The sequence below is a fragment of the Mastomys coucha genome, unplaced genomic scaffold (assembly GCF_008632895.1).
Source record: "Mastomys coucha isolate ucsf_1 unplaced genomic scaffold, UCSF_Mcou_1 pScaffold22, whole genome shotgun sequence".
Taxonomy (NCBI): domain Eukaryota; kingdom Metazoa; phylum Chordata; class Mammalia; order Rodentia; family Muridae; genus Mastomys; species Mastomys coucha.
This window is the reverse complement of record NW_022196905.1, coordinates 132,842,399-132,869,052: the sequence shown is the minus strand read 5'-3', so window position 1 is coordinate 132,869,052 and position 26,654 is coordinate 132,842,399. Positions and strand designations below refer to the sequence as shown.

At 39.4% G+C, this 26,654-nt stretch overlaps 1 protein-coding gene and 1 long non-coding RNA gene across 5 annotated transcripts; one reads left to right on the top strand and one right to left on the bottom strand.

Annotated features, from left to right (window-relative positions):
• Window positions 1-397: 397 nt before the first annotated feature.
• On the bottom strand, window positions 398-5,877 carry LOC116068635. Its single transcript, XR_004109643.1, has 2 exons — window positions 5,302-5,877; window positions 398-677 (listed from the first exon to the last, which is right to left on the bottom strand). It is a non-coding gene; the product is annotated as an uncharacterized LOC116068635 (long non-coding RNA).
• LOC116068618 (zinc finger protein 39-like) lies at window positions 5,454-20,825 on the top strand. 4 transcript variants are annotated; one of them, XM_031338426.1, is made up of 6 exons: window positions 5,454-5,591; window positions 8,108-8,211; window positions 8,707-8,796; window positions 13,778-13,904; window positions 14,026-14,115; window positions 16,689-20,825. In XM_031338426.1, the coding sequence occupies exons 3-6, from the start codon at window positions 8,776-8,778 to the stop codon at window positions 18,263-18,265; spliced, it is 1,815 nt and encodes a 604-aa protein (XP_031194286.1). In that variant the 5' UTR covers window positions 5,454-5,591; window positions 8,108-8,211; window positions 8,707-8,775; the 3' UTR covers window positions 18,266-20,825. The 4 variants fall into 4 exon arrangements, with proteins under 4 accessions (XP_031194286.1, XP_031194285.1, XP_031194287.1 ...); XM_031338425.1 differs by having other exon boundaries at window positions 8,701-8,796; XM_031338427.1 differs by lacking the exon at window positions 8,707-8,796.
• The last annotated feature ends 5,829 nt before the right edge of the window (window positions 20,826-26,654 follow it).

The window sequence follows — 26,654 nt, the reverse complement described above, 5'->3', positions numbered from 1 at the left end:
TGGTAGTGTTTACAATCATGCAGCAGAAATTGATCAGGTGGCATCAACGTAGTCAGATGGGTTCCTGATTATAATCTTTTCCTCAACGAATGAGCCCTGGCTTCTCCTTCCTCCTGCAGGGATTTTTACCATGGTCTGAACAATAGTGATGCTTGTTGGAAGTAGTTTATCTTTTAGCTGTTGCTATTGATGCCCTGTGCCCAATAGTCTAGCATACTTGTGTTTTTTTTTTTTTTTTTTTTTTTGCTTTGTTTTGTTTTGTTTTGTTTTGTTTTGCTCTCCTGTTACAGAGCTAGTGAGTTGGCCTGACTCAGGACAGGGAGTTTTGGGAGGAGAAAAGGGAGGAGGGCTTTCTCACTCCCTAAGTCTGTTTTCAAAACACTTGAAATAGCACATGACGGTCTGCTGGTGTAATTTATATTACATTTACATAAGGTTGGATACCTGCCCCTCTAAAAGCTGTTAGTTCAAATTTGAGCTGGTTAACAATCTAAGCTGGAACCAACTGGGCTCCTTCTGCTGTGCATACCAGATGCACAGATCTGATACCTGACAGAGTGGTTCAGCTGCAGGAGATGAACCGTCTGCTAACGGGGATACCAGTTGATTTTCCTCCAAACGATATTCCATTTTCTAGTAGGTTACTGTGTACTTGTTCTCATGGAGATGACAGAATTCTGGAATTAGAAAGGGAAACGACTCCTGAAAACACTTCCTGCCTATATACCAAACGAATGCACTTTCATACTACAGCTTTGTATGAGCCACGAGAGACAAGGCCAAAGTCTGGGGACCAGATCTTCTATTTAAGTGGGAGCATCCATTAACATTGGATGCTGTTACCATAGCACTGCTAGTAGGTCAGCTAATGAATTGGCTCAGTGGCTAAAGTGTTAGCGACTTGTGTATTAACTCTGGCATCTGGATTCACAGCATTCATGCAAAAAGCCGTGTATCTTCCTAGTGCTGTGGAGGTAGTGGGGACTGGAGAATACTCAATTGGAGACCTTGGCTGTCTTGGCCAGTGTTCTATTGCTGTGAAAAGACACCATGGCCATGGCAACTCTTACAAAAGAAAGCATTTAGTTGGGGCTGGCTTACAGTTTCAGAGGGGAAGTCCATTACTAGTCCAACATTGATGGTAGGAAGTGAGGCAGCAGGCAGACAGAGATGGTGCTGGAGAAGCTGCCGAGAGTTCTACATCTGGACCTGCAGGCAGCAGGGAGAGTCACCAGGCCTGGCTTGAGCTTTTGAAACCCCAAAGGCCACTCCCAGTGACGTACTTCCTCCAACAAGGCCACTACAACAAAGCCATACAAGTAGCACCACAGCCTAATAACTGAGTATTCAAACACATGAGCCGATGGGGCCATTCCCATTCAAACCTCCACCACCACCACCACACACATACACATACATACAAAGAAATGAAGAAAGAAAGAAACCAAGGGAAAGAAAAGGCAGAGAATGGTAGATGAATACACTTGAAATCAGCCTCAAGCGTTCCCATGTACTCATAGGCAAAAGTACAGTATCTACACACATACACACACACACACACACACACACACACACACACACACACACACACGAAACATCTGAAGCCACAACTGCTAAACAACTAGACTCAGGGTGAACCCTGCCTTACTTCAAAGCCCAAACACCTTCATTCAAACATTTGGCTCAAGTACTTCCTTTTATTGTTTTAGATCTCTGATATGCTTCCTTAGTTGATATTGTTTCAAATTTCCATATGTTTACTTTTAAAACGCTTACTTATTTTAATTTATATATATGTGTCTGTATCTGTGTTTGTACTTCTGGAGGCCAGATGAAGGGTGCTATTATTATTATTATTATTATTATTATTATTATTATTATTATTGAGACAGGGTCTTTCTATTAGTTTTAGTTGTTCTGGAACCTTCTACGTAGACCAGGCTGGCCTCTAATGAACGGAGATCAGCTTGCCTCTGTTTCCTGAGTGCTGGAATTAAAGGCGTGCACAGCTGGCCTGGTATCCAGTATATGCACAGACTTGTTTTAATTAACGGGTCATTGTGGAGTGTGAACTTCGCTGAAAAACAAACAAACAAACAAACAGATCCATAAAAATTTGAAACTGCCTGGCGCAGCAGCACTTAGCTTTAATTTTAGCTCTCAGAAGGCAGGGCCAGGCAGATCTCTCTGATTCCAAGGCTAGCAGGATCTACATGGTGAATTCCAGCCAGAGCTACATGGTGAGACCGTCTCACAAAAAGGTATGAGCGTTATACTCTTGACATGACAGGATAGACACACTCATGAACTCACAGCAGCTGTGGATGTGTGTAAGAGAAAGCTTGTCAACCTTTCAGAATGGAGGGGGGGGAAAGACTCAGGGGCCTACCTCTCCAGAGGACCCCCTCTCAGAGGAGGAACTATTGACAGTTGAGGGCTTCTGGGGGAGAGAGAATCTGTTTCTTTAGGAGCATGGGCCCTGGTACGGTGAATGGTCCTACATCCATGAATATATAGGCAGCACAAATTGGACCCGGTAGGGAAGAAGTGGCTTGAAATTGAAGGAATTTGGGAAAGTGGGGTTAGAGGAACATAGGCTAGCAAGGAAATTGAAAGCAGGCTCCTTGAGATGATGGCTTCCTGATTACGGAAGACACTGAGAGGGGAAAGGGAAGCAAGGGTAGGGATCTAAACAGGGCCCACAGGGGAAAGGCAGGACTCGGTTTTAAGGCTCAGGGAAATTGCAATGGGTACATTGTGCACAACCTAATCCTCCACAATTGGAATCCTCTAAGAAATGGATGGTGAGAGGGGCACTAGCACATTTGAGGTTTTGTTGTTGCCCTTTTCCCTGTGTCAGACCTTAGGGTTGGAGATGCTGCTGCTCAGTTGGATGAATTAAATGCAATGGGTTTAATTGGGACCTGAAGTCCCAATCTGGCTCTGTTAAGAGCCAGATGATGGCATTGAGTTGACAGATGCAAGGTGATTGTAGTTATAATGGGCAGCGTAGACAAAACAATGTTTATAATGACCTAGCCTGTAGTGGTCAGCACAGGCAAGGTGGATTTTATAATGGCATGACTTGTAGAGACCTTTGGTACTAGCTAATTACTCATGGTGTTTCCAGGCACGAAATAATAAGAAGTCCACTGCATTTCTATTTGATCTGTATAAGCAGAAAAATTCTCACACAAATGAAAGAAAGCTTACACTGGATCATGGCAGAAGGCAATCTCTGTCAGGGAATCAATTTCCAAACTTGAGCCAATTTTCTTTCTAAGAACCCCTTGAATGAAACCCTGGGTGGCCAGGTTTCCCTGAGGAAGGACCTTGATAAGACACTTACAAATTTTGTTGTTACCCTTTCTCCAGTTCTTCCCCAGAGGGACCAATGGCCTTTTACAAGGGTAACTATAAACTAATGGGAAAGGAAATAATCAGACTTTTTTGGGAAGCAGTTCTGCAAGCACCTGAGTTGGTCTTGGCTCTTTCCTGGAGGAGTGACCCATACCTTCATTCATGATGGGTCTGTGTCCTTTGTCATACTGCCTGGATTAGGTTGTTGTAGTTTCCCATTGACATTAATCACAGGACATGTAGTGCTAAGATATTCTCTAAAGGATCTCCTGCACTCCAGATATAATCCTTCTTACCTCCATTGTGGAGAGGCAATCCAATTTCCCCTTTAATTTTCTTGTCTCTCTATCCTGTATCAGTGTTCCAATGTTTACTGCCCCACCCTGACTAATTTTATACTAACTTGATATAGGCTAAAGTCATGTGATGCAAGGGATCCTCAACTGAAAACAAAATGTCCTCAAAAGATCAGGCTGCAGACAAAGCAAGCTTATAAGACATTTTTTAAAAACGTTACTGATTGATGGGAGAAGGGCTGCCCATTGTGTATTTCCTTTTGTCCAGCTTTCTCCTTTTCATCAAAGAACTGCATAAAAGTGATTTGATCGCACAGTACAGTCAATACTGGGCTGTCTTGAAATCTCCTATGCCAGAACCATCAATCCAAAACTTTAGAATTAGCCTCAGGTAGATTTTTAGGACAAGGGCACAAAGCAATGATAACTTTTGCTGAGATATTACAAGGACGGCATATAGGCTTCTTCCTAACATTTTTCCCCTCTGAAATTTGAGATGGCTTCTACTTTATCTCAGCACTACCGTCCTTGCTCATATGAGGAAGGCCCATTAAGCTCCACTTAAAGCATTCACCCACTTTGGTTTTTAGTCCAAAGTCCACAATGAGCAAGGTCCAACAGCAGCAAGGCCAGGCCTGTCATAATACCCTGCTTCTTGGTAGCAACTCTTAGTCACTATTTTATTTCTGTGAAGAGATAACAGGTCCAGGCTCTTTCTCTTCCTTCCCACCTGTGGATCAGGATGTAGCGCTCAGCTACCACTCCAGCACCATGTATTTCACCATGATCCCCACAACAATGATAACAACAATAATAGACTAACCTCTAAAACTGTTAGTAACACCTCCCGCCCCCAAGTTAAAATTCTTTTCTTTTATAAGAATTGCCTTGGTCACGGTGTGCACCTTTATTGTCCAAAATTAAGTGATCAGCCCTGAAATTATAAACATAGAGGAAACAGTAAAATAACTCATCAGGTTTAATATACATAGAAGAGACCATGAAATTTGAGATGGAGAGAGGAAGGGAATATGAAAGGGTTTGGAGGAAAAAGGCATGGTAAGAGGTGGAGAGAGGAAAGGAAAGAAAGAAATGATGTAAATATATTTAAAAGAATTTAAAAGAGAAAAATAAACAAACAAAAAGAGAGAGAGAAAACCCATACACTTCAGTATCACTCAAAGAAAAAAATCTTAATTATTTTCATCAAAATGTCACACATTTAAGACAGTATGCAATTTCTACCCTGGTCAATACCTTTACCTCTTTTTTTTTTTTTTTCTGGTATTTTTTTTCAGACCGTCCCAGCTGTACCAGATAAAAAGACTCTAGCTGAGCTTGAAATAGAACCCAGTCCCCATTCTTTTGAACAAACCATGTGACCTAGCCTGCTCACTAAAAGTCATGGAGGTAGGCGCTGTACATAGCAAGCTTTGGGTGTGTGTGTAAAATCTGCTTCTATACAGGGTCCATAACCTAAATTAGAGTCTTTTGAAAAATTGGCATCTTATTTCTGTCACACACACACACACACACACGCGCGCGCGCGCCACAAGCTTATATGAATTTAGGTATAAGAATATAAGGAATAGGTTGGGTTTCACAAGAAACCCTCCCTGTCTTAAAATTAGCTGCAGCTAAGGACCTGTCATTCTGGACTCCTTCAGCTGTGCGTTAGCGCCATCTACTGTCTCTGAGGGGGCAGGATCCGAAGTCCTGTCCAATCGGAGGCCCTGAGTTGAGGCGTGTCCAATCAGACACACATAGGGAGGGCGGGGGGCGGGCTTTGGCTGTCACCCTTCCTTTGTCTGGGTGCCGCCATCTTGGGCTCGGTGTTCCTGCCCAGGAGGCTCCTGCGCAGCTTTGGTGGCGTGGTGACGCTGTGGGTGTTGGACGGTGGTGGGAGGACACCAGCGTCCCCCAGAAGTGGACTTGGTGAGTGTGCGTGTGGCGCCCGGAGGTGATGGCGCGCGAGCGGGAAGCGCCGTTGCGGAACGGGGTCTGCAGTAGGGCCTCGCGGGCGTGCGCGCTGGATCCCCTGGGCTCTGGGACTGCTCGAGCCCGGGCGGCGACTTCCGCGGGCTCTGGGCTGCTCTGGGCTGCTCTGGGAAGGCTGCTTGGTTCCTGCAGGCTGTTAGGTTGGGTTCTTTCTGTGCCGTCGGTGAGGCTTTTCCACGAGTCTGAGCTGTGGCCCACCGGATGCTTAGTACCTCCTCCCTTCCTTGAGCCTGCTGGTTTCCTCTAATTTTTATAGATGCTTGGGCGTCGAGTCTCCAATCACGAATCCTGAGTGCCAGCCCCGCCCCTCATTCTTTATAAGCGCCCCCTTCCCTCAAATTTACCTCTCTGCCCGTTTTCTCAAACACCAGCCTCCAGTTTCCATTATGTTAACTGTTCCTCATTGCACATTTCAAATATGCAGTATTGTATAATGTAGTTTTTTTTTAACTTCCAGAGTACTAAAGAAAAGTATTCTCTCAATGACTTTAATTTTTTTTTTGTGAACACATCACAAACATATAAGGAAAACAGAAACCATTTGACTCCTGAACGTTGTGCAAAAAAGTCATTGAGTTTTACATGAATGCTCTGTGAATATGTTTCAGCATGCATATTACCATATATTAACAAAATGTAATACTTGTTAACTATTTGCATACCTAAGTATCTGAGAATAACAACTTAGCTTTTGTTTTGTTTTGTTTTTTGTTTTAATGTTGGTTATTCTTACACATGTCCTCATAAGTTCAATTGTATTTTAAGTTATTTATGTGCACACCTTCGAGGCATCCCTAAGAACTGTCAAGTTTTGTTTGCATTTAGTGAGTAGTGTGGCTTTAGTGTTTGGATGACACTTTCCCTCACATAGTGTTCACTTTATAGTAATGTTCGCTGAACCTAGGAGAAAGCTAAAGTGTTCAGTACTTTATGCACAGTAAGACACATCTGGAATTCAGTTCATTCAAGAACAAACTAATTGCCAGGTTGAACAAATGATATTATTTAGAAAACATAGGTAAGATTGAAACACCACAACTTAGCAGTAGATTATTGTATTTATATGTAAATACGTGTATCTGTATGAGTGTTTGCCATTAGCATGCAGTACCGTGGGAGGCCAGAAGAGGGCATCGGCTACCCTGCAGCTGCTGTTACAAGTTGTTGTGAGCCATCTGGGTACTGAACTTGGGTCCTCTGGAAGACCATCAATTATTCTTAAATACTGAGCCAATTCTCCAGCTCTAAGATTTTTATATTACCTAAGACTGACTTAAAGTTAAGTCAACAAAAGATGATGGTTTAAAAAGCCACGGCTTTGCCCCTGCCCTCACATTGTAGACACCTGAAGAACAATTTCTAAGTGGGCCAGTACAGCGATTCAAGTTTTATTGGCTCATTGCAACTTGAATTTTGGAGATTTTATGTCTTTCCGGGGGTTAGGAATGGGAGTTCAGGGTTCTAGAAACATTTTCAATGTGCTACATGTATTTGCTACATTGCAGGATCAATGTCAAGGGTTTGAGAACAGCTTTGCTTAGTGAAATTCAGGATACTTAGCTGTGTCTTTCTCCAGATTCCAACAAGAGGAAATGCTTTCTAGAACCATGTGTTCGGATCACTGTCACAGTAAGATGTTCCAGGCACGGTGATTTGTGTTTATCTATAGAAATCATAAGTGACCTATAAGCAGTAGAAGTGAAGAAAATCGTAACTGGCATGCCTATGGGAGTATTATCCATGTTTTCAGATTTTTCCTGAGATGAGAAATCAGAAATAGACTGTTGCTACTGGAATTCTTGGGTTCTGCTAGTAGAATAAGTGTTCTTTATTTAGGACTGAGAAGGACAAGATCAGGGTTGGGAGCCATGCTGTTTAGTGGTGACCCTTGGTCTTGGTTGTCGGGTTGCATTGATTCAAGTCCTGGATCCAAGGTTTAAAATTTTTTTATTTTTAAGGACTGGAGAGATGGCTCAACCATTAAAGGTTACATACCTTTACCACAACACAAACAGTGGTATTTTTTATTGATTCTCTAGCAGTTTCACACATGGATATAGTGTGTCTTAATCAAGTTACCCCTGCTCTCCTTAGGCACCCTCAGTAGGCCCTCCTCCTCCTTTTATAAAAGTTCTCTTTTTTTTCATATAACCTAGAGTCTAATTAGTTAGCTCAGCTGCTTAATACTTGCTGGGAGAAGTTCCTTGACTTGGAACCAATGCAGAAACTTCATCTACAAGCAGAGGCTGAATGGTAGCGAGCTTTGAAATGTCAGCAATTTGGCCAGTGGTTGTTTGTCCATAACCAGGACAGTCCCATTGAAAGGGAGCTCTGTTTCCCAAACCTTGGAGCTAGAGTATTTGACACATTGCTTGTGAGGCTGCGAATTCAAAAGTATATTGTTCTGGCACCTGTATTGCAAAAGTTGTTGAGTGCATTCACCTTTCTTTCAGATCCCTGCTTGTCTGAGCGGAGGGCCACTGGAGGAGGAGAATCAAGATGCTCCAGTTGACAGTCAGGTGACCCTCTGAAGCTCATCTGCCTCGTGAACCATCTGGTAAGTGCACATACTAAAAAGAGCCCATCTGATCCTAGCCTAAATTACTGACCAGCCCAATCATATTGTATTTAAAAAAATTTCGAAGGGGCTTGTTATCTAGTGTAGATAATTATCACCCCCTATGATAGATAGGATTCCAAAATTGAATGACACTTTGCTAATATTGGCAAAACAGTAGGTACTTTATAGGTAGTGATTTCCTCTAACTGAAAGATGAGTCACATGAGAAAATATAGACATGTATACATAGGATTGGTGTTCAACTCACAGTACCTGTGAGGCTGGCTTCATTCATTCATGGGTTGGTGACTCTGCTCTTACTAAGGGCCCCAAAGGCAGCCCCTCCTGTACAATTGAAGCCATTGGGTTGAGGAGTCAGGCAGATGAACACTAGGGGGCAGGCTTTCCCAGTCTTGCTAGGGCCTTTTACTCTGAAGCTCGCCATCTTGGGATGCGTCCCTAGGCTCAGTCTCCTCTACTCTGGAGGTCTAGGTGGCTGTGCTGTAGACTCTGTTGCCCTGTGACGTGCTGGTGCGGGGAGTTCCATAGGGAGGACGCTCGATGTCCTGGAAGCCAGAAATGGTGAGTGTGTGGGTCAGTGTTTTGAATCAGGGTCTATAATTGGTGGGAATAATTTGTGGCTCTGGAGTCTACAGGCCAGAACCCTGTACTGGGTCACTGGGCCCCAGGTCCTCTCTCTCTGAGGGTGGGTGATGGGCTGGTAATTGGGACCCAGTTCCTGCAAGGTGACCTTAGCTCCTGTTGGAGCTCTTTGTGTCTTTAGTTCCCTACTGACTGTAGGGCAGCAGGTTGGGCCATCAGTGGACACAGGATCTGTTCCCAAATGATTAAAAAAAAGTTTTTAAAGTATCATGAGTTTAAGATTTAACCCAAATGATACAACCTTAAAAAAATTATTTTACGATTTCATACATATGCATAGTATACTTTGATCAGTGCCCTATTGTCCTTTTGCTGTCTCCCCTTCCCACTGAATATTCCTTTCTCACAAGCCCTTCTCTTTCTTGTTTGTTCTTTTTGTTTGTTTATTTTTAAATTATTTTTTAATTTATATATATGTATAAATTAAATATATATATATTTATTTTAATGGCCCACTGCATTTAAGTAGGGTTGCTAGCGTTGAGTGTGGCTAGGGGATTATTGACTGCAAGGATAGTTTAATCAATGGCAATACCACTAAGGAATATTAAACATTTACATACTGTCCATACTCCTCAAGGAAAACCCTATCCATGATGGATTGCACTGGGCCCCTTCTTGTGTAGGTAGCCACTGTCAGCCTGTTTTCCCCAAGGCTACTTGGCCTGCCTATAGGTATGCTTTTGGTCTTTGACATCTTTCCACTCTCTGTTGCTTAAGCTGAGGCCACTGGCCATCTTCAGCTTCTCACTGCCTTGTCTATCCTACTGCATTTTCAACTTAAAGTTTTCTCTTTTCCCAGGATTCTTCCCCTCTGTCCAGAATAAAGTCTGTTGTTTGATACCCTGATTTTCTCATTCTTGCGTTATCTGTAGACAGCTTCTGTTCCTCTTTCTGACCTAAGAAGTTCCCATTTTCAATCAATTTTAATCTTCTTTCTTATTTGATATCTTTTTCATTGTAGGATTTAAAAAATGTGTCAAACTTGGAACTTTATATGTCTTAGCTCACTGCTATGGAAATGAGCTACATTCCTAATCCACTGAGCTTTTTTTTTTTTTCTTTTTTCTTTTCTGCCTGAACTAGAGCTGGCAACTTTTAATTTATTTTAAAGCAAAAAAAGATGGAAACATACCTAGATTTTAGTACTGCATGTCCTCAAATGTCTACTGGTTCCTTGCTCCTCTTTACTCATTATAAACTGGCATGCTTAGTCTGTTCATAACTGTGGATAGGTTTGCTAAATGCAATGGCCAGTACCTGAGATATACTGCTGACATTTTTGTTTTAAGTCCCTATGGTATGCACAGGACATGTTATGTAGTATGTTGTTATCCTAATTAGTATAAATAAAACTTACCTTAAGTTACACTGCTTAGTAGGGCTTAAGTGCCATCCTTATTTGTAGTATTTGTTGAGTTGTAATAATAGCATCCTCACACTGCTTGTTATTTCTGATGATTTTTGTTATGATGATTAACTTTCCAATAAGATCAGAAGCATTTTTTTTTTTTTTTTTTTTTTTTTTTTTTGCTCATACTAATCTGTCATCAAGAGCATAGAGCATTTGCTTCTCTGACTCAGAGTACCAGAGAAAAAAGATTGTTTTTTCCTCTGTGTAGGACATTCTCAAACTTCCTGACAGAGGGAAAATATGAACATGTGGATGGTACCCCTGACTTCTGCTTAGAAGACTGTACATCACTGGCATTCACAGTGTGGAGGGAGCCCGATAGCAAAGGGAGGCTCCAGGTTGGCTCATGTGAATGTTGTGATTCTTCAGTATTTTATCCTGATAAAGCCATGGCAAGTCAGGGTTATGATAGTTGAAGTGTTGACCTTTTCCCCATAACTTCTTTATTGAAGCCTATATCCAGAGCCACATGCCAACTGGATGTGAAGATAGGGCTTATAGCAAGTAATTAGCATTAAATGAGGTAGTATGTGTGGGGTGCTAACACTGTGTAGCTGATCTTCCTCATCCAAAAGAGGAGGAAAAGCTGAGTGTTAGCACAGTGTAAGAGCATTTATCTACCATGCCTAAAGCCACAACCTGAGCCTCAGAGTTGAAGACATGAAAACAAGAAGAAGGGAGAATTAACTTGTTCTTCCATGGAAAGACATTCTGATTAGGCTGTCACTTGGATGTCAAGAAGGGAGACTTTATCAGGAACTGAGCCACCTGCAACCTTGACTATTTATTAACTTACACAACTGTATCAAAATTTCACTTTCACCCATTCTGTATAAGTTTTTATTGCAACCCATGGTAACTAATACAGGGGGAAGCATTGGATTTGGAAGAAGAGGAATAAAACCTATACTGCTCTGTTGCTATTTGTGTGTTCATTTCTTTAGAATTTATTTTTTTTGTGGAGATCAGAGGACCACTTTTGAGAGTTGGTTCTCCTTCCACCATATGGGATCTTGGGATTGAACTCAGATCATCAGACTTCCTGATAGTCATCTTTACCCTCTGGTCTATCTTGCCACTGTGTAAGGTTTTTTTTTTTTTTTTAACAACCTTGAAATCAACTGTTTAACATCTAAGAAGAAATTTACTGGCCTAAGAAAAATTATTGATACTATGTTGTAGACTTTGTCCATTTATTTGCTGTATATTTGTGATGTATAATTTTATGTTCATTAATGTAATTTTTGTTGCTGCAGTAGGTACCTTTAATTTGGTATTGTGTTATTTTGTCTGGACATGTTCTTATGTGTGAACATTTTCTGGGATGGCTAATCTTGCTTGTCAACTTGACATAACTGGGAAGAGGCAACTTCAGTTGAGCCATTGCCTCTATTAGATTGACCTGTGGTCATGTTTGTCAGAATTTGCTTGATTGCTGATTGATGTAGGAGTCCCAGATCACTGTGGGTGGTGCTATTGTGGGCATGTAGGCTTGGCTGTATAAGAAAGGCAACTGACTAAGCTAGAGAGAGAGCCAGTAAGTAGCATTTCTCTGTTGTTTCTGTTTCAGTTGCTGCCTACTGGTTCCTATTTGAGTTCTTGACTTAGTTCTCCTTGATGATGGACAATATCTAACCTGAAAGGTGTAATAATTTTTTTCTCTTAAAGTTGATTTTGATCAGAAGCAAATTAAAACATTTTGCTGTGTTATTATTTATTTGCATTACCATTACCGGGTATTGAAACCAGGGCTTCATGTGCTAGGAAAGCTCTCTATCATTGAACTACAGTCCTAGCCTTTTTGTTGCCTGTAGAATGTGTTTATTCAGTCCTCCTATTTGGAATAATGTCCAGGGAATTCTCTTTGGATTTTAGGTATATATTGTGAAGATGATACTCTTTCTTGTTTTTGTTTCATTGGATTTGCAAATTCCTATTATAGAGTGCTAAATACTTCTGCGATTGAGCATGTTAACTCAGCAGCTTTGTGAGTATTTCCTAGGAGGGCATCAAATTCTATTCACCCAGATAACACACCAGTGAATAGGTGAAAGAAACTATTCTACTCAAGTCCTAGTCAGTGAGCTTTAGTTAGGGTTCCTTAATAGGAGTATCAGTAACTCATAAGCAGTTACACCACTGAAGGGAATGCCTCTCTAATTGTCTATACATCTTTGAGAATGATTGGAGCCCCTCTTATAACTATCAACTGTCTCTAAATCAGAGTCAGAGTTAATGATGTAGATGTTAGTACATGATGTAGATGTTAGTAATGATGTAGATGAAGTGTTACCTTGGTTCATGTTAATTTTCTTATTTTCTTTTCTTTTTCTTTCTTTTTTTTTTTTTTTTTTTTTTTTTTTTTTTTTTTTGGTTTTTCGAGACAGGGTTTCTCTGTATAGCCCTGGCTGTCCTGGAGCTCACTCTGTAGACCAGGCTGGCCTCAAACTCAGAAATCCACCTGGCTCTGCCTCCCAAGTGCTGGGACTAAAGGCGTGCGCCACCATGCCTGGCTCATGTTAATTTTTATATTGCATGCCTCCTTTTAGAGTCTTTGATTTAGGAATTAGGTAATAGTTACTTTTATGTAGATGCTAGCAGTAGCAGTTATTTTTGTTTAGTAAGAAAATACAGGATTGGCTGTAACTGCAGTTATTTTTTTAAAACAGGTTTAATTTTTAAAAATTTTATGTATATAGGTGTATGAATGTTTTACTCATATGTCTATATAACATGGCTGTGCCTGGTGCCCTTGAACACCATTAGATCCTCTGAATTGGAGTTCTAGATGGTTATGACCTACCAATCAAATCTGGGTTCCTTATAAGAACTTAAAACTCTTAACTGCTCTTAACTGATGAGCCATCTCTTCAGCCTTGGGCAATTACTTATGTATATAATCAACTATTAACATGTCCTTGAAATTAAGCTATTGTAATTACTTAAATACAAAATCATTGGATAATAAATGATTTGAACATTTACTGATATTATTACTCATCTCATGAACATACTTAGGCACAGTATTCTGCATAGTTCTGTTTGCCTATCATATGTCCTTGTGCTGTTAGACTTCTGTTGCTTCATTTTCATGACAACACATCCATGAAAACATTTGTTATTTCTGTCTTGTATAAGTAGCAGATGCTTTCTATTTTCTACATCACTGTCCTGTTGTACATAGAACATTGCCTTTTTTGTACAGATCAATAATATGTTTGTCCTTGTTTCTTTGGACTATATCAGGTGCTTTCCTGAGGAGAATTTTATTAATCCATTTATTAATAAGGATTGTTAATAATAAGGATTATTTAGCATCTGTAAGGAATACTGGATAATTACATTTTCTTTAATTATTAAATTCATGTATAGGTAACATAATACTTTCTTCCATGATACAGAATACAAGTCAAGTTTTGTGTTATGTAAGACAGGTATCCACATAGAACGATGAGCTCTCGGCTCAGGAGAAATATGTCATTACAGGGGTTGGTGTCATTTGAGGATATAGCTGTGGAATTCACCTGGCAGGAATGGCAGGACCTGAATGAAGGTCAGAGAACTCTCTACAGGGATGTGATGCTGGAGAACTACAGCAACTTGCTGTTCTTGGGTAAGTGGAAAATGGAATATAAACTATCAGAACTAATTGTCCTCATCGTGGGAGGGTTCCTCAAATGAAGGTTCTTTCTTTTCTCTGCCTGGCTTAGAAGTCTAATATTTTCCATTTACAGGGCACTGCAAGACCAAACCTGAGCTGATCTTCAATTTGGAGCAAAAACTTGGGTCATGGATTGTAGAAGCCTCACACCAGAGCATCCCAGGTATATCAGTGCATAGTAGTTAGGGATTAAAATGATGAGAACTAATCAGATACAGTAACAAAATTTATCCCTATGTCCCAGTCTTAAAGATGGCTAATCTCATGATTAAGACATTTGTCTAATACACTTTCTAACTTAGTTAGGGTTTTACTGCTATGAACAGGCACCATGACCAAGACAGCTCTTATAAGGACAACCTTTAATTGGAGCTGGCTTACAGGTTCAGAGGTTCAGACCATTATCATCAAGGAGGGAACATGGTAGCTTCCAGGTAGGCATGGCACTGGACGAGCTGAGAGTTCTTGATTTTCATCAGAAGACTGCCTTCAAGGCAGCTAGGATGAGGGTCTTAAGCCCAAGCCCACAGTGACACACCTACTCCAACAAGGCCACACCTAATAGTGCCACTCTCTTGGCCAAGCGTGTACAAACCATCACACTCTCCACAGAAGACTCTGCTTTTTGCCGTTGTTATTGAAATATGTTATTTTTTTGATTTACTATAAATCCATTCCCTATATGGATCTTAGAGAAAGAACATATATTGTTTTATTTTAGGAAAAGTCTAATAAGCTGAGTTGTATGGAATAGGTAGGCATTTATTTTATTTATATAATTAAACTATTAGATGAGTATTTTTCAGGTTTGCTACATAATATGCAGGTAGCTATCAAAGTCTTAGTCATGGGTATTAATAACAGATACTTATGAATGAGTCACTTAAGGCTAGTATAAAATTATGGGTACTGCTGCAGTTACAGGTGAAATTTGAGAGACTAGTGTTAGAGTGGTCTAGAGTAAAGCGGTAGATTAAGAGTGCTTTATGATTCTCTAAATAAAAAGAGAGAGGGTAACAAAGGACAAACTCCCCAAGTCTTTAGGGCAACTAAAAAGAAGAAAACAAAACTAGAATGCATACATGCATGCCCACCCACGTACCTCCCCCTTCTTCCCCAAACTACATGCATGCATGCATGCATGCAAGCACGCACTAGGTAGCCTGTAATTATCTCCCTGTACGGAAAACACAAAGCCATAAGCACAAGGCTAAGTCTAGAGGATGTAGACAACCCTAGGGACAACTAGATAGAGGAGAAACCCACAGTTGTCAGAAAGGCTATAAATCCAGTTGAGTGTTCCTCGTCTGAAAGTGACTTCATAACAGACTAGCATTGGAGGAGAAACCGGCTAGATTGGTCCCTTACCTTGAAGTGCTATATCCAGAATCTAACTGGAGAGAAGTACTTAAGGTGGTACTCAGTTTTTGAGACTAAGATACTGTGTACATGAGATCAAGAAATAATCACAAATCACAGAGGGTATAGACACACTATTACCATTATTAATTTAAAAACTAGAAGACCTTTTAAGATAAAGATTTAATTATTATCTTCCAATAAGAATTCTAAATTTAAATCTTCTTAAATTTAAAGCAGATGGCCAGATAAAATAAAAACTAAGATGTTACTTGGTGTTGTAGCATCTCTTACTGGCCAAAGTAGTTAAGAATTTAAAATATGAATAATATTCTTTGAAACAAACATTGTAAAGGTACTAATCAGTAAGCCAACTTCATATCAAAGTAATTTAGATGGGATAAAGAAATATTCTGAATATTTATAAAGGAACCAATCCATTAAAATATAATTATTCCAAATGCTTCTGTGCTGAATCTTGGTGTTCTGGGTTCCATTTAAAAAAAAAAAAAAAAAAGAAGATAAGTTCTGGATAGAGCAGTAGCATTCTTGGAGTGAATAATATATATCAGAGAAAAATATAACAAAGATATCTGACCTAGGCGACATCCACTTTCATGATTGAAATACTGGAGTCAAGTAGCTAAAATAGTCTACTATCAACAGCTAATCCAGGAACAAGACTTAACAGGGAAACTTTATAGTTAAACAATAGTGTGCAAAAATGAGACTAAAGAGACATCTTAGTACATATTGTCTCAGTGGCTGTGAAATACACATCTAAGCTTTCTCTAAAACAAATCAAATTTGAGGTTGTAAAGCTAGCTCTAATAAACCAAAACATATTGAAAATAATTTCTTTAATCTTTTAAAATCAAAACCGAAAATGCTAAAACCTAATAGTCAGAAAAATTAAAAAAAAATATGTGTTTGAATAGTTTTGAGTGATCAGTGGCTTGTAAAAATATGGGAGTTAGATTTCCTAGAATGAAGTAAACTCAAAAGTAGAAGAGGAGTGTGCGGGAGGAGGAAGAGAGCCTGTAGGTCTGCGTGAGAAAGGTCGATATGAGCATTGTCAGTGTACATCATGTACACATACAAAAACAAGGCTGTATTCAATTGTATACATATATAAAAGCACAATACATATTAGTTTATACTATTAATATATGTTAAACTTAGAGGTCATTGAGTTAGGTAAAGGAAAATTCATATCATTTTGGTAATTTTCTAACAACTTCCTAGTTTTTTCATTTTTAGTAAAATGATTTAAAAGAAAATAGATGGATAAAGCATAAAGATTAAATTAAGTATTTGTGGTGTGTGTCTTAGGATAGTCCAGTTTGTGCATATTAATATGTCTTTCTGTCATTTTAGATTTCCAGAAAATGAATACCCTGAGCAAGACCAGTCCAGAAACCAAAGCAAGACATGTGTGGCACATTGCCCTCAACAGTGATACATCAAAGGAATTGGCTGGAATAGGGAATACATGCAATGTGAGCACAAGCCACATTTCAAATCAGAGTATAAAGAATGAGAACTCACTAGGAATGAGTCCTAGAAAGTTTATTCTGTGGAAGGATGTGTATCTCCATACTGATGAGATAGAAGTTGGAGAAGAACCTGTTGATCTTAATGGAACTCTAAAATCTGCCAAACATCCAGAGCATGTTAGTCTATACAAGTTTCAAAGTTCACAAAATTACTTTCAAGGTCTTATACCAAGGAAATCCTTCAATACAAAAGCAGTATTTCTTACTCATAAGTTCAATGAATATGCAAAATCCTTAGACGACACAGCATTTCTTGACAAAGAGATGGCTCAGATAAGGGTGAAATCTTTTGAGTGTAATGTATCCGAGATAAAGTGTAATGAGTCTGACCTTAATGAAAATGAACCAGTGCATGTGGGAGAGAAACATTACAGATGTAGTGACTTTGAGAACCCTTTTATTATTGAATCATACCTTCCAAAACATAAGGCACAACATGAAAAGCTCTTTGTCCAGAAGGAATATGCGTTTTCCCAGCAGTCAGAAGTGAGTCTTCATCAGAAAATCCGCAGAGGGAAAAAGACCTATGAATGTAAAATATGTGGCAAGTGCTTTTATTGGAAAACAAGCTTCAATAGACATCAGAGCACTCACACTGGTGAGAAGCCCTATGAATGTACAGAATGTAGTAAAGCTTTCTGCCAAAAGTCACACCTCACTCAGCATCAGAGAGTTCATACAGGTGAGAGACCATACATATGTTTTGAATGCAGGAAGGCTTTCTATCGTAAATCAGAGCTTACTGACCATCAGAGGATTCATACAGGTGAGAAGCCATATGAATGTAAGGAATGTGGGAAGGCTTTTTGCCAAAAGCCCCAACTTACTCTACATCAGAGAATTCATACAGGTGAGAAGCCCTATGAGTGTGCGGAATGTGGGAAAGCCTTCTCCACCAAGTCCTATTTAACTGTACATCAGAGAACTCACACAGGTGAGAAACCTTATGAATGTACAGTATGTAGGAAGTCATTTATCTGTAAGTCAAGTTTCAGTCACCATTGGAGAACTCATACAGGTGAAAAACCTTATGAATGTAAGCAGTGTATGAAGACCTTCTACCGTAAGTCAGGCCTGACTCGACATCAGAGAACTCACACAGGTGACAAACGCTATGAATGTCAATTATGTCAGAAAGCTTTTTACTGCACTTCACACCTCATTGTACATCAGCGAACTCATACAGGTGAGAAACCTTATGAATGTAAGGAATGTAGGAAAGCTTTCTATGATAAATCAAACCTTAAACGGCATCAGAAGATTCATACTATGAAGAAAGCCTCTGAATGCAAACAATCTAACAAATTTTTTCTGAGTGATACTTCTCAACATCAGACAATGTATTATGAATATGAAGAATGCAAGAAAGCTTTCCACCAGAAAACAAACTTTACTTAAACATCCAACACTCTTCTTACAGGTAAGGAAACCCTGTGATTGGAAAACACTTAGCCGAAAGTCAGATTACTGTACATTGGACCACTTATACAAGGGATTAAACCAAATGAATAAACAATGAATTCTTGTTTGTTTATCAAAGAACTCACAATTGACTATGGCAAATAATGTAGCCAGGTACATTAACCCAACATAAGACAGATGTTTATGGTGGAGGACCACTTGCACTCAGTCACTAGAGGATGACACCATGACTTAAGAGAAAATAGGGCAAAGTTTTCTACTTGAGGTTCTCCTGACATGCTACCAGAACCCAGTGGTGTGAAACCAGTGAAAGTGAGGAATGCCCCAAACTCTGAATGGAATTTGGAACTCATTGCTGGGTGTTTTGGGACATGCCTGTAATCTCAATACTTGGCAGGTTGAAGGAAGAGAATAAGGAGTTTTGTAGTCTAACCTCTGCTACAAAGCAATTTCTAACCCAGCCTGGGTTACATGAGGACTTTAAAAAGATGGCAATTAATCAAAATACAAGAATCTGAGAATCTCAACTTCACAAACCATGTAAAGGGAACAAAGGACAATATAATTTGGGGTAGATGTTGCTATACCTCACTTCCATTTGAATCAAAGATGCTATAGGAACCCTATTCGTGTAAGTTTTGTAGAAACTTGTGGAACTTTGTGGAAATTACATGTGATCATCAGTCATGAAATGAGTCCACTTGAATTTAGACAGTTAGGGCTATGGATATAGCTCAGTGACAGAGTGTTTGGCTGCTATTATTGTAACCTGTCTTTCACATAAATGACATCTATTATCACCTTAAAGGCTCTATTTGCCTGTGCATGCACTCCACAGCACTTCTATCAGGCTCAGAGGACAGACCTCACAGTTAGTTCTCTTCTACCTGCTGGGTTCTTAGTACCAAACTCAGGTCATCAGGCTTGGCAGAAAACATCTTTACCCTCTGAGCCATCGCTCCTGTTCCTGTATTTTATACTCAACAACTGTTGTAAATTAAAAGCAGTTCTGGAGGTGTTTTCAGCTGGTCCAGAATGCTTTACTGAGAAGGACATTTCTTTTTATCACTTTTAGTCTCCCTAACTTCAGTTTGGAGATAAGGTCTTGGTACAAATGCCCTGGCTGATAGCAAAGTCCTGCTTATCTTGCCTTAGCTTTGTGAGTGCTTAGATTAAATATATGTGTTACTATGCCCAGCCATAAAATTTTAAGGCATAAACAAATGAATGAAAATTTCTGGAGTTATTGGATGCTGTATTCATATTCTAAATAGCCCATCACAAAAAATTGAGCAAATGAAAGATTAGATTTTACAGCTCAGTGAAGGGATGGCAAATCTGTTGACATCAAGATAAATGATGGTAATGTGAAATTTCAAAGTTTGCTGGATCAGATACCTATATCTTGGTCATCACAGACAAACAGAAGACAGGGGAGCTGGAAAAGAATGAAAGAGGTGAAATAAAACATACTCTCATTTGGAGTGTATTAAAATCCTAAAATGTAAAAACATTCTGATCATATTATTTGGATGTTAATTGGAAATAATAAATGCTTTAAAAATATTTCAAGTTGTATTCAGTTGTGTACAAACAAGCAGGATGCCCAGTCAGCATAAATTGACCTCCAATCTGGGGCATTTGTGCTTGATATAAATGAAAGTTGATAGTTATAATGAAATCTCATGGACAAGCTTGAACACATTCCATAATGTAAGTACATTCTGTATTACATAGTTTTAGAAATCCAAATGAAGGCCCTCAGCTTAAGTGTAGAAATTTTGTTACTTATGTAATGTAACAAATACATTGAGAGACTAAAGAGGAAGGGTATATGGCCTTTTTAATGTACATAGTTCTCATTGCAATTTCAGACTTACAGTATTAAATTACTGTGGTTGTATTATTTAACTTGGTATTGCTGTGGCCAACTGTCTGACAGAACCAATTTAAGTGTGTAAATATTTATTTTAGGCTGTAATTCAAATAGTCAAGTTACTTGACCCCCTTACCATGGTTAGGTCATGGTTGGCAAATGGGTTAGCAAGCACTTTTTAACATTAAAACAAATAGGATACAGCAAAGAAGTGGCTGAATAAGGTTTACTCTCTAATGATATACAACAGCAACATATAGTAAAAACAAATATATCCCCACTCCTCTCAGAAAAGTCAAGCAAAAGGTCTTGAGTTTTATATCACCTCTAAAGTATTGCCACCATCTGAGAACTAAGCATCCAATACACAAGCCTTTGGGGAACATTTCAGATTCAAATCAGTATATACAGTTTCATATTAGACAACTAACCCATTAAATTTTGTTAAATATATCATGTTCATATAGGGTTTTATGGGTATTTTTATAAAACTATTCAGACTGAAGCTGACAAGCTATCCATTGCCCAGAGTGGGTGATTGCTAATGCATTTTCACAGTTTAATCAACATAGGACTTCATATTCTGTCTAGTATAAAGTCATGCTTAAATGTAGGAGCTGGTACATAGTTGACATCTGAATTAAAGCATTTTTGGTAAAAGTTCTCGTTTTAATTTTTTTTTTTTTACCCTTTTAGTTAAATTATAAAAATACCACTTGTCTCCTTTACTCTTTCCCTCTCTGGGTTCTCCCTCCAATTCAGTGCCCCACTCCTCACTCAAATCGATAGCCTCTTTATTATAATTGCATGTATACCTACAAATACATAAATGCAACCCATGGAGTTCATTTTTTTGTTGGTGTACATGTAGATTCAGACCCCACTTTGTAGTGGATAATCAATCTAGCTAATCGAGACTCATTTCATTTCTGGGAGAGAATAATTCTGTGTCTCAGTAATGTGAGTCCCACTAAATGAGAGTAAAGACCACTGACTTTTTTTTTTTTTTTTTTTTTTTTTTAATTTTACTAGAATTAGGCAAGCTTTATTTTCTGTCAGGGCTATCTTCATAAGTTAGCATAACCTCAAACAGGAGAAAAAAATTTTCTTAAAAAATATAATCACCAAATTGCAAGGCCAGGGTATTTGCAAGGTTTTTTAGTTATGTAGGAACTTGGCAGAACATCTCAAAATTATTTGGTAGAGCGTATCAGGGTGGAGGCCAGAGTATAGAGTGTGGAATATATCAAATTCCAGAAAACGTGTCAAGACATTGTCCAACTTAAGTTTTACAGAAAACAGGAATGAACTTACCTTGGACTTGTAACAGGATGGCTTCTGAAGATGAAGCCAGGCTGGTTCATCAAATAGTTGCCTCCAGTTCTTTGTTTAGGGGTGGGACTCTATGAGATTCCCCTCCCCTTTCACATTAGTATGTCTTTATATGTTCATTGTTCAGGCCTTATTTATTGTCTTATTTTTCAATTGTGAAGAGATGCCATAATCAAGGCAATTTATAATAGAAATCATTTGTATTAGAGTTCTTTAGAATAACAATTTATAGAATGGATATCTCTATATAGAGGGGATTTATTAGAATGGCTTAGGCCCTGGCAGATGCATATGACTATTCATTCTCCTGATTTCCTGGGCTTTTTTTCTTATCTCCCCCATACCTATCCCCTTCCCCTTCCCCCTCTCTTTTCCCACCCAGGTTCCTCCTTCCCTTGTCCAGCTGTGATTATTTTGTTCATCCTTCTATGTGGAATTGAGCATCCTCATTTGAGTCTTCCTTCTTGTTAAAATTCTTATGGTCTGTGGGTTGTATCATGGGTACTCTGTACTTTTTGGCTAAAAGCCACTTATCAGTGAGTACGTACCACACATGTCATTTTGGGTCTGGGTTACCTCACTCAGGATATTTTCTAGTTCCATCCATTTGCCTGCAAAATTGATGATGTCTCATTTTAAATAGCTGAATAGTATTACATTATGTGAATGAGCCACATTTTCTCTATTTATTCTTTGGTTGAGGGACATCTGGTGTCTTTCAGTTTCTGGCCATTATGAATAAGACTGCTAATGAACATAGTGGAGCATGTGTCCTTGTTTGATGGAACATCTTTTGGTATATGCCCAGATTGGTATAGCTCAGTCTTCATGTAGAACTATTTCTAATTTTCTGAGAAACCTCCAGATTGATTTCCAGAGTGGTTGTACCAGTTTGCAGTCCCACCAGTAATGGAGGAGTGTTCCTCCTTCTCCACATCCTCACCAATATGTGCTGTTGCTTGAGTTTTTTATCTTAGCCATTCTGAATGGTATGATGTGGAATCTTAAGAGTCATTTTGATTTTCATTTCCCTAATGACTAAGGATTTTGAACATTTCCTAAAGTGCTTCTGGGCCATTCTAGATTTCTCTGTTGCATATTATGTTTAGCTCTGTGCCCCATTTTTAATTGTGTTATTTAATTTTTTGGAGGCTAACTTCTTGAGTTCTTTATATATTTGGATATTAGTCCTCTTCTGGATGTAGGGTTAGTGAAGATCTTTTTCTAACCTGCTTATTGTCCTATTGACAGTGTCCTTTGCCTTACAGAAGCTTTCAGTTGTATGAGGTCTCATTTATCAATTGTTGATCATACAGCACGAGCTATTAGTGTTCTGTTCAGGGATTTTCCCCTGTGCCAATGATTTCCAGGTTATTTCTCTCTCTTCTATTAAATCCAGTTTATCTGGTTTTATGTTGAGGTCCTTGAGTCACTTGGACTTGAGCTTTGTACATGGTGATAAACATGGGTCAATTTGCATTATGCTACATGCAGACCACCAGTTGGATCAGCAGCATTTGTTGAAGATGCTTTCTTTTTTCCATTGTATGGTTTTGGCCTCTTTGTCAAAGGTCATTTGTCCATAAATGTGTGGATTTATTTCTGAGTCTTCGATTCTATTCCCTCAGAAGTTCTTTTATTGTTCAGAATTATTTTTGTTGTCCTGGGCTTTTTGTTTTTTTGTTTTTTTTTTTTGTGTGTGTGAAGTTGAGAATTGCTCTTTCCATGTCTGTGAAGAATTAAGTTGGAATTTTTATGCAAATTTCATTGACTCTGTAGATTGCTTATGGCCATTTTTACTATGTTAATTCTACCAATCCATGAGCATGGGAGATCTCTCCATTTTTGAGGTCTTCTTCCATTTCTTTCTTCAGGGACTTGAAATTCTTGTCATACAGATCTTTCACTTGCTGGTTAGAGTTATACCAAAATATTTTATACTATATGTGGCTATTATGACAGGTGTTGTTTCCCTAATTTCTTTCTCAGCTCATTTATCATTTGTATAAAGGAAGGCTACTGATTTGTTTGAGTTAATTTTATATCGGCTATTTTGCTGAAGTTTTTTATCAGCTGTAGGAGATCTCTGGTAGAATTTTGGGGGTCACTTATGTATACTGTTGTATCATGCACAAATAGTGATACCTTGACTTCTTCCTTTCTGATATGTATCCCCTTGATCTCCTTTTGTTGTCTAATGTCTCAAGCTAGAACTTTAAGTACTATATTGAATAGATAGGGAGAGAGTGGGTAGCCTTGTCCCAGATTTTACTGGGATTACTTCTAGTTTCTCTCTATTTAATTTGATGTTGGCTGTTGGTTTGCTGTATGTTGCTTTTATTATGCTTAGGTATGGGCCATGAATTCCTGATCTTTCCAAAGCTTTTAACATGAAGAGGTTTTGGATTTTGTCAAAGGCCTTTTCAGTATCTGATGAGATGATCATGTGACTTTTTCTTTGAGTTTGTTTATATAGTGAATTATGTTGATGGGTTTGCATATTTTTTTAAGCTTCAAAAAGTATTTTAATTTCTTTTTTTTAAAAAATTTTATTCATTTACATTTCAAATTTTATACCCTTCCCCGGTTCCCCTATACAACCCTCCCATACCATCCCCCCTTACCCTGATTCTATGAGGGTGCTCCCCCACCCACCTACCCACTTCCCTCTCACCGCCCTAGCATTCTTCTACACTGTGGAATCAAGCCTTCACAGGACCACGAACCTCACCTCCCATTGATGTCAGATAAGTTCCTTTCAGCTCCTTCAGTCCTTTCCCTAACTCTTCCATTGTGGTCCATTTGCTCAGTCCACTGGTTGCCTTTGAGCCTCTGTATCTGTATTGGTCAGATTGGTTGGGAGAGCCTCTCAGGAGACAGCTGTATCAGGCTCCTGTCAGCCAGCACTTCTTGGCATCTACAATAGTGTCTGGGTTTGGTGTTTGCATGTGGGATGGATCCCCAGGTGAGGCAGTCCCTGGATGGCCTTTCCTTCAGTCTCTGCTCCACTCTTTGTCCCTGTATTTCCTTTAGACAGGAGCAATTCTGGGTTAAAATTTTGGAGATTGGGGGCTGGTGAGATGGTTCAGCGGGTAAGAGCACTGACTGCTCTTCCAAAGGTCCTGAGTTTGGATTCCAGCAACCACCTGGTGGCTCACAACCACCTGTAATGAGATCTGACCCCTTCTTCTGGGGTGTCTGAAGACAGCTACAGTGAATTATGCCAGAGTGGGGCTGGAGTGAGTAGAGCCCGGAGCGAGCGACCTGGAGCGAGCGGGGCCATCAGAGGTCCTGAGTTCAATTCCCAGCAGCCACACACATGATGGCTCAGGGCCATCTGTACAACTACAGTGTACTCATACACATAAAAAAATTTTTTTGGAGATGGGTGGATGGCACTATCCCTCAATGGGGGGGGGGCAATGCCTAACCTGTGGATATGGTCTCGGCAGGTTTTCTCTCCCCTTTGTGGATTATTTCAGCTAATGTCATCCCCATGGGGTCCTGGGAGGCTCTTGCTTTTGTGACATCTGGGACTTTCTGGTTGCTACCCCCACTTCCCCATTCCCCATTGCTACACACCTCTGTTAAATTTCCTGACCCTCTGTACATCTCCTCCACTTCCTCCATACCTGATTCTTCCCCTCTTTTTTGCCTCCCCTTCTCCTCTTCCTCCCAAGACTTTCCCACCCTCTACTTCCCTATAATATTTTGTTCCCTCTTCTAAGTAGGACTGAATCATCCACTCTTTGGTCTTCCTTCCTCTTGAGCTTCATGTAGTCCGTTAGTTGTATCGTGGGTATTGTACATTCTTTACCTAATACCCACTTATCAGTGAGTACATACCATGTGTGATCTTTTGAGACTGAGTTTCCTCACTCAGGATTATATTTTCTAGATCTATCCATTTGCCTAAGAATTCCATGAAGTCATTGTTTTTAATAGCTGTGTAGTACTCCATTGTGTAAATGTACCACATTTTCTGTATCCATTCCTCTATTAAGGGAAGCTGGGTTATTTCCAGCTTCTGGCTATTATAAATATGACTGCTATGAACATAGTGGAGCATGTGTCCTTATTACATGTTGGAACATCTTCTGGGTATATGCCCAGGAGTGGTATAGCTGGGTTCTCAGGTAGTCCTATGTCCATTTTCTGAGGAACTACCAGACTGATTTCCAGAGTGATTGTATCAGCTTGCAATCCCACCAGCAATGGTGGAATGTCCCACTTTCTTCAGACCCTCCCCAGCATCTGCTGTCACCTGAGTTTTTGATCTTAGCCATTCTGACTGGTGTGAGTTGGAATCTCAGGCTTGTTTTCATTTTCATTTCCCTGATGAATGAGGATGGTGAACATTTTTTTAGGTGCTTCTCAGCCATTCAAGTTAGATCAGTTGAGAATTCTTTGTTTAGCTCTGTACCCCATTTTTAATAGGGTTATTTGATCCTCTGGAGTTTAACTTCTTGAGTTCTTTGTATATATTGGATATTAGCCCTCTATTGGATATAGGATTGGTAAAGATCTTTTCCCAATCTGTTGTTTGCCATTTTGTACTATTAACAGTGTCCTTTGCCTTACAGAAGCTTTGCAGTTGTATGAGGTCCCATTTGTTGATTCTTGATCTTAGAGCGTAAGCCATTGGTGTTTTGTTCAGGAAAATTTTCCCTGTGCCCATGTGTTTGAGGCTTTCCCCCACTTTCTCTTCTACTAGATCCAGTACATATGTTTGTTTGTTTGTTTTGTTTTTGTTTGTTTGTTTTTGGAGGTCCTTGATCCACTTGGACTTGAGCTTTGTACAGGGAGATATGAATGGATCAATTTGCACTCTTCTACATGTTGACCACCAATTAAACCAACACCATTTGTTGAAAATGCTGTCTTTCTTCCACTGGATGGCTGTAGCTTCTTTGTCAAAGATCAAATGACCATATGTGTGTGTGTTAATTTCTGGTTCTTCAATTCTATCCCCTTGATCTACCTGCCCGTCTCTGTATGAATATCATGCAGGTTTTTTTTTTTTTTTTTTTTTTACTGTACAAAAACAAAGAGTTGTTTATTCTGCAGAAACCGCCAGCATGCAGGAGTATCAACTGTTACAGAAATATTTGATTCCAACCCGGGGTTTGTGGGGCAAGCAGAACCGTGTCACTAAAC

Bases quoted from the DNA above. Each gene is read 5' to 3' on its own strand.
- LOC116068618 (XM_031338426.1), top strand. From the start codon at position 8,776: ATGTCCTGGAAGCCAGAAATG. The intron at 13,905-14,025 runs GTAAGTGGAAAA...TTCCATTTACAG, and splicing joins CAGCAACTTGCTGTTCTTGG to GGCACTGCAAGACCAAACCT. The intron at 14,116-16,688 runs GTATATCAGTGC...CTGTCATTTTAG, and splicing joins CTCACACCAGAGCATCCCAG to ATTTCCAGAAAATGAATACC.